The sequence below is a fragment of the Silene latifolia genome, chromosome Y (genome assembly GCF_048544455.1).
Source record: "Silene latifolia isolate original U9 population chromosome Y, ASM4854445v1, whole genome shotgun sequence".
NCBI lineage: Eukaryota > Viridiplantae > Streptophyta > Magnoliopsida > Caryophyllales > Caryophyllaceae > Silene > Silene latifolia.
The window spans coordinates 191,761,242-191,768,419 of NC_133538.1; the positions used below are offsets into that span (position 1 = coordinate 191,761,242).

General features: G+C 37.1%; 1 protein-coding gene across 1 annotated transcript; it reads left to right on the top strand.

The window, feature by feature from the left end:
* The first annotated feature begins 771 nt into the window (after nt 1-771).
* On the top strand, nt 772-2,652 carry LOC141629688 (uncharacterized). The gene is made up of 6 exons (XM_074442659.1): nt 772-1,034; nt 1,080-1,308; nt 1,438-1,726; nt 1,811-1,998; nt 2,041-2,520; nt 2,629-2,652. The coding sequence occupies exons 1-6, from the start codon at nt 772-774 to the stop codon at nt 2,650-2,652; spliced, it is 1,473 nt and encodes a 490-aa protein (XP_074298760.1).
* The last annotated feature ends 4,526 nt before the right edge of the window (nt 2,653-7,178 follow it).

Here is a 7,178-nt window from a genome sequence, read left to right on the forward strand (position 1 = left end):
GAAGCATCCAATGTAGCTGTCAACAAAAGAAGGACATCTCCAAGGCTTAAGTTGCCCTCGGTCAACAAATCTTCAGAAAAACAAGTGACAAATGTGAAGATGGCCAGAACAACAGCTTTAAAAATGGGAGTTTATATTCCTAAAGTTAGAGGAGCCTCAAATGCCTTGGTGGTAAGGAGTGAAAAAGTAACAAGGGCTGTGAGGAGTGAAAGAGTAATAAGGGCTGTGAGCAGAAAGGGTAAGGAGCTGGAGCTTGTTGTTGAACCAGACCACTTCGATAATGATGGCAAATATGTACCAACTGATGAGGAAGGAGGTGAGCAAGAGGAGGGTTTATCAGATTTAGAGGAAGAGAATGAGGGTGTGCCAGCCTTAAATTATGGTGGTTATAACCCATATAAGGAACCTGAGTGGAATGATGAAGGCGGAGGGTATTCTGAGAAGTTATTTAAGAATGGTGAACCGTATCAGACCAAACAGTTTGGGGCTATTAGGTTGAAGCCTTGGCAACTATTTATGAACAAAGAGCACTTTAAAGATGTTCTCAGAGACTATTGTGTTCAAGAAGGTTTTTACTTGGTTGTTGTGAAGTCTAAGTGGAATAGGTACACAGCAGATTGTGCCACTGCTGATTGTGGTTAGAGGATACATGCTTCAGTCCTTCCTGATGAAACTACTTGGGCCATTAAGTCAATTAGGTGTCCTGACCATGGATGTGCTGGTGTGAGGACAAATAACCCTATGGCTAATTGTGTTTGGGTGGCTAAGAAAATGATAGAAGACATAAGGGCCAACCCAGTCATATCTGCACAGTCAATTAAAGTCTTGTTAATGAAAAGACATGGATTGGAAATGGTAAGTAGTTCAGTGTACAAGATGAAAGAAATAGCATTGAGGGAAATCAATGGAGGACATGATGAGTCTTATAAGCTACTTTGTCAATATGTTGAAATGATAAAACTGACAAACCCACGCAGTATTGCACATTATTCTGGAACATACATGGGTAATCCAGAGAAGACTCTCCAGTTCAAGTCAATCTTCATATCTTTTCAAGCTTAGTTTGTGGGGTTAATTAGAGGCTTTAGGAGTTTGATAGGGGTTGATGGTGCACACCTCAAAGGAAATCATGGGGGTGTATTATCATTTGCAGTAGCCCTTGATGGGAACAATGAAATATTTTCTGTTGCAATTGCATTAGTTGAAGCCGAAAATAAGGACAGTTGGTGTAGTTTATTTACATTCTTAAAGCAATGTGTGGTTGAAAGTGGTAGGACAAACTGGACAATAATTTCTGATAGGCAAAAGGTAACAAATTATTGCTACTTAATATTCTTCTTTACATATTCTTAATCATTTTTGCTAATTACTAAATATTCTTCTTTATAATTAGGGTGTTGAGCCAGCCTTGGACATGGTTTAGCCTGATGCTTACAGAAGGTTTTATGCTCGACATTTATGCAAGAATTTCAAGCAGCAATATCCTGGATTATTGCTGTACAAACTGTTTTGGATGGTTTTAAATGCAACACCAGAGTACACATTCAAGAGAGCTTTAGAGCAAGTTGTTCAACATGGTTTCTTGATTTGGGGGACAAAGAACAATGGACTAAGCATAAATTTGATCCAGAACTTTCATGTGAAGATAACACAAGCAATTTTGTTGAGAGTTTTAATAGTACTCTTGGAGTACATAGAACAAATCCAGTTCTAAGCTTACTTGAAGGTCAGTGTGCAAAGCTCAGTAACTTGAAGTTTTTAAATTTACTATGAGTTTAATTAAACTCTAGTGTGTGTTACATGTTAACAGGTGTCAGAAGAATGACAATGGTAAGGAATGCTGCAAGACAAAAAGTAGCTCAATCATGGCCCGATGAAGGAGTCTGTCCAAACATATTAGAAAGGTTGAAAAAGCTCCAAAAAGAGTCAAGATTATGTTATGGCCATGCAAGTGGAAATGGTGAATTTGAGGTTCAAGATGGTGGATTCCACTTCCCTGTCTCTTTGATTATAAGGACTTGTTTATGTGGTCAATGAAAGATTAGTGGGATTCCCTGCAAACATGCCATTAGGGAAATTTTAGAGGCAAAAAGAAATCCAAAAGACTATGTTAGTGACTGGTTTTCTGTGAAGAGGTACAAAGAAACTTATGGGTTGTCCATTCACCCCATAGCTGATAAAGCACATTGGCCAGTTTTTTATGTTCCTTACTTGGAACCTCCAACCCTAAGCAGATCCATTGGTAGGCCATCAAGAAATAGAAGAAGAGAACCAGGGGAGGAGCAAAAGAAGGGCAAAAGGTCTGTAATAGTCAAGTGTACAAAGTGTGGATGCTTTGGACATAATAAAAAGACTTGCAAGGGTGGATACACTGCAAAACAAAGGCAAGAACTTCAAGGAAAGTTTACTAAGAAACCCGCACATCAAGGGTTAAGCAAAGCATCCACTTCTAATTTTTCTTCATTGAATTACTTGGAAACAATAATTATGGAAAGTGCATCAACATCAACTCAACCACAGGTAAGGAGAGGAAGGAAGAGGAAGGCTACTGCCTAATGGATGTTAAAGAATAAATATGCAAGTGCGACTTTTTTTTGCTGTCTGTGATGGCTTTTTTGCTGGTTATAGTGGCCGTATTTTGCAATCCGGTGAATCTGTAATGACTTATTTGTTGCCTTAATGGCCTTATGTAAACCTCAGAATGTTATGGCCTTTTTAATTTTGGCAAGAAGAAAGATACTTTGCTTTTTTTTGTGATGGAAAACATAATGGTAAGTTTACCAATATATATAAAGAGGTTAAATGCTAAGTTTTGTTGTCCTCTTTTTATTTCATATTTTTTGTTGGTCTGTTTAGGAAAAAAAGTGGAACAAAAATAATTAATTTAAAAGAAGTAGAGGAAAATTAGAAGTAGAGAGAATTTAAAAAGAGGAAGGAGCTGTAAAAGAAGTGGAGGGAAATTGATGAACACTTCATTTGCCAAATAACAGCCAAAAAGGAGGGAAACTAACTAAGGTGGTCCATGTCACCAACTTAACAGCCACATCACCAAGTTAACAGCCCAATTTGACGGATTGCAAATTTAAGGTTATGTTCATTAGTTTATATAGAGTATAGGGTTATTAGTCTGGGATTCATTAAATAGAGGGTTACCTTATAGGATTCGAAAAAACTAAGGGTTACCTTGTAGAAAATCCCCAAAAAAAAAAGGAAAAATACGCGGACATGGAGACACGACGTCCACTCCTAGGCCGAGACATAGAACCACCACGTCTAACCCAAGGCTTGGACGTGGAAAGATTATGATGTGGGTGGTATTCTGTTATACTCCCTTTGTCGAGGTCATTTGTTGTCCTTTTTCATTTTTGGGTGTCTCAGTCATTTGTTGTCCTTTCTATTTTAAGAATGAGTATGATGAGTAATTTGATCATTCACCCTCAATTTATTCCACTTGTCATTGAGTAATTGGCTCCCTCCCCTTTTCTTGGTCTTTGTACCAAAATCAAAGGACAACAAATGATCGGGACGAAGGGAGTATCTTTGAAGAGGTTTTATCCCTATCTCTATATATGAAATATGCGGAAGACAAACGTTTCTAGAGTTGTTCATATGTTGGTGTAAAGGGTGTGTGATTATAACATATAATTTATTTTCGAATGGTTTATTTTATTCGATTTTTACTAGTTTGTATTAAGTTGATTTGATGTCTTTTTTAAGATGTAAAATACTCGGAACGATTTGATCTTGTTGTTTTTTATTGTTGATTTTTCACTCAAAATGCTTTGTATGCTTGATGATTTCATCATGGAATTGTAAGATTTCCATAGGATGATAATAAGCAACAACATTAAGGAAGTTCTCCATATATAGGGCTTAATGCATGTAAGTTAATCATGTGGGATAAAGAGGTTGAATACATGTGTATCTAGTCATATACACAATACAAAGACATTCTTTTGAGGATGTTAAAGAGGACATGTTGACCTACTTATAGGGCTGTGATCTAATAGAAACACTTGTAGAATCACACAAGCAAAGCTCTACTTACTCCAAACAGAAAATGCACTTTGGGAAGAAATGAACCCTTTTATAAATGAGAGAATAAGAAAATATTTAGACCCATTAACTGATGCGAAATTGCGGAAGCGGAATAACAGAAAAATAAAACAAAAGGATATTTGCCTTGAATTCATGTGTCGAATTCAAGTCAATGGGATATTTACTCGGTGCTAGACCTATAACACAAGTAATGGTGAGAATACTCAAGACCTATTGAATATTACTCGGGCTAAAGCTTGATCGCGTCAAACTTTAACAAATTTTATCGAACGCATCGATCTTTTTTTTTCATCTGAATTCTCTCTTCCATGTATCTATCTTACAAATGATGGCCAAAGGCCTCTATTTATATTAAAAGAAATAACAACTAACATTGAATCTAGTCCTACTACTTATAGTCTAAATACAAATGCTTGAAGGAAAGACATTGAACATAGTCCAACATCAAAAACAATGAACAAAATACATTGAACATAGTCTAAGATGAAATGGTAGGCATAGTCGTATCATTAATTAATAAGCCCTTGAAATTAAAGCAAGGGCACATACATCAAATCAATAAAATTAGGACAAAATAAAGCATGACTCATGTCAGGTAGGATTAGTGACTTGATAGTGAATGTTGTCAGTATATCATGGGGGGAGTAAACATTATGAAAATGTAAGTGGGAGCTAAAAAGGTAATTCCTAACTCCCAAACCCTAATTAACTTGATCCAATTATTTCAATTGCGTTATTTGAAGGAGTATGTTCTGAAACATTTTCGACAATTACTAAATATAATATAAGATATTTTATGAAGATAATTATAATATTATTTTAGTAAATTATAATTACTTGCTAGAGAATAATTATGGCAGTTAGTCACAATAGGATTCGATTAATCACTAAAATAATGTAATCCTATGAGGTCACACATAGAAGCACAATCAAGAAATAATATCCGTCCAATAAGGACACAGATTTGATGTAACACCCCCATTTATCCAGGAGCCTTTAGCAAGACATTCCCAAATAAATAGGACTATTACCATCTCGGTTTCCCGACGTAGTGAATAACAAAGTACAACAAACTAAAGTACTTTAGATAAAATTTAGCAATTACATGTTTATTACAAATTAACCAACTAAACTTGATATAAAATAAGATACAACTCGCAGCGGAAATAAATAAAGTGACTAATAATCTATGTGGTCTAGACTTCTAGGTAGACTAGCTGTAATACTACGGTTTTACGAGTCTCTGGGTACTCTATCGAGTGGGTCTTACTCTGTCGAGTAAGGGTGTTTTGCGTTTTAAAATAGTTTCTAACCTATAGGGTACTCGATCGAGTAGCCTTGATACTCGATCGAGTAGGCGGCACTCGATCGAGTACGTCAGTTACTCAATCGAGTAGCCCGGTTTGCGGGTAATGTTTTGTCGGGTTTTGTTAATAATGCGAATTAGTATTTAAACCTTTCCGTCACTTTCACAATACGCTTTACAAACCAAATTACTTTGAAAAAGAGATTTCAACCTACGTACTTCGCATTCTTCGCATTATTGACAAATCCCGGAGCTTGGAAGGTCGGATTTCATCTTTCTTTACATTTTTGTTATCCTTGCGTTGAGGGTAAAATCTACGTACCGAATTTGTTATATTTAATTAAGTTTTGTTAAACCCTAATTTTGGAAATTGGGGATTTGTGTTAGTTTTGTGTGGTTAGTGATATATGTGATGTTATGTTAGGAGGAGGATTCGTAGAAGAGGCTTTTTTATAACAGCTGTTGAGATCGTCTAGCTGTATTGCTTTCCAGGTAGGGTTTCCCTACTCAGTATTAGTCCCATAATGTGTTGGTTATGATGTGTGATTGTTGATTATTATCATACGAGTATTGTGACGGTTGTTGGTTTTGTTTTGCTGATTAGTAGTTGTGGTTGATTATATCTGTTTGTGTTCTTCGGGGTGCATCCCTGGCTGAGTGGAGTCACTTGCGGGAGTGGCTTCACGCCCATGATTCGCCTTCTATGGAACCCACCACAGAAGGGATGTGCACGTTAATGGATTTGGGTTTATCGCTCGATGGAGATGAGCGGGGCTTAGGTGGAAACGGCTGCGGTCCCCCACTGGCGGCGAGGAGTAACCTGTTGCGATGGGTACACTGGCAGGGCTACACACTTTAGTGTGTAGTCAGTGTTGTGGAGTTGGTGATGGAGTTCGAAGTATATCTGTGACAGTTGAGCTGTGTTGTTTGTTGTGTTGATGAGATTATATATGTTGCGTGATTAGTACTGACCCCGTTCATTATTTTAAAAACTTTGGTGATCCATTCGGAGATGGTGAGCAGTTGTTGAGCAGGTATGAGTCGAGATACATGGGCTAGCTGGGATGTGTCACCTTCAGATGATAGAGTCTTCCGCTGTAACTTTAGTAGTTTGTCAGACATTTTCATTTAGTTGATTAGACAGTTGTTTTGGAGAACTTGTAACCCGTATTTTGGGCATTTGGTTTTGGTTTGTACTCATTCACTAAACTTATACTATTTAAATGTTGTTTCGTTATTGTCTTATGATTATCATTGCCTCGAGAAACCGGGATGGTAACATCTTTATACCTGAGTGGTCCTAGTAAGGCACTTGGAGTATGGGGGTGTTACAAAATGGTATCAGAGCGATGATCCTGAAACCTGTAACTAAGGATATAATGAACATAGGGAGTCAATTAAAATGAACCCGGGGTAAAGGTTGTAGGGGCTAATGCAAAGGCTTGGGAGACGTCCTAAAGTCGCGAACTCGCCCTACAATTTTGAACCGTCACATGGGGGGCATATGTCAAAGTCGTATCTGGTGTTTGTCAGTTTATATGTGAAAGTAATGATATATGTTTTGAGTTGTTGGATGTTGGGAGTGGAGGATTGAAATGGTAATTGAAGAGTTGGAAGTTGGTGGAGTGTGTTTATATGTTGGTTTGCATAAAGAAGCATGATGGTTGTTTATTATAGGGCATTTAATAACATGAAGTAGATTCTTTTGTTGATTGTATGAGGAGTTGTGTATAATTGCATGCGTAGTATGTTATAATGTTGAGATTATGAAGTTTTGTAGTATGTTGGGTTATGTGAGATAACATGCGGGTAG

Bases quoted from the DNA above. Each gene is read 5' to 3' on its own strand.
- LOC141629688 (XM_074442659.1), top strand. From the start codon at position 772: ATGATAGAAGACATAAGGGCCAACCCAGTCATATCTGCACAGTCAATT. The intron at 1,999-2,040 runs GTCTCTTTGATT...GGTCAATGAAAG, and splicing joins ATGGTGGATTCCACTTCCCT to ATTAGTGGGATTCCCTGCAA. The intron at 2,521-2,628 runs GTAAGGAGAGGA...TGCTGGTTATAG, and splicing joins CAACATCAACTCAACCACAG to TGGCCGTATTTTGCAATCCG.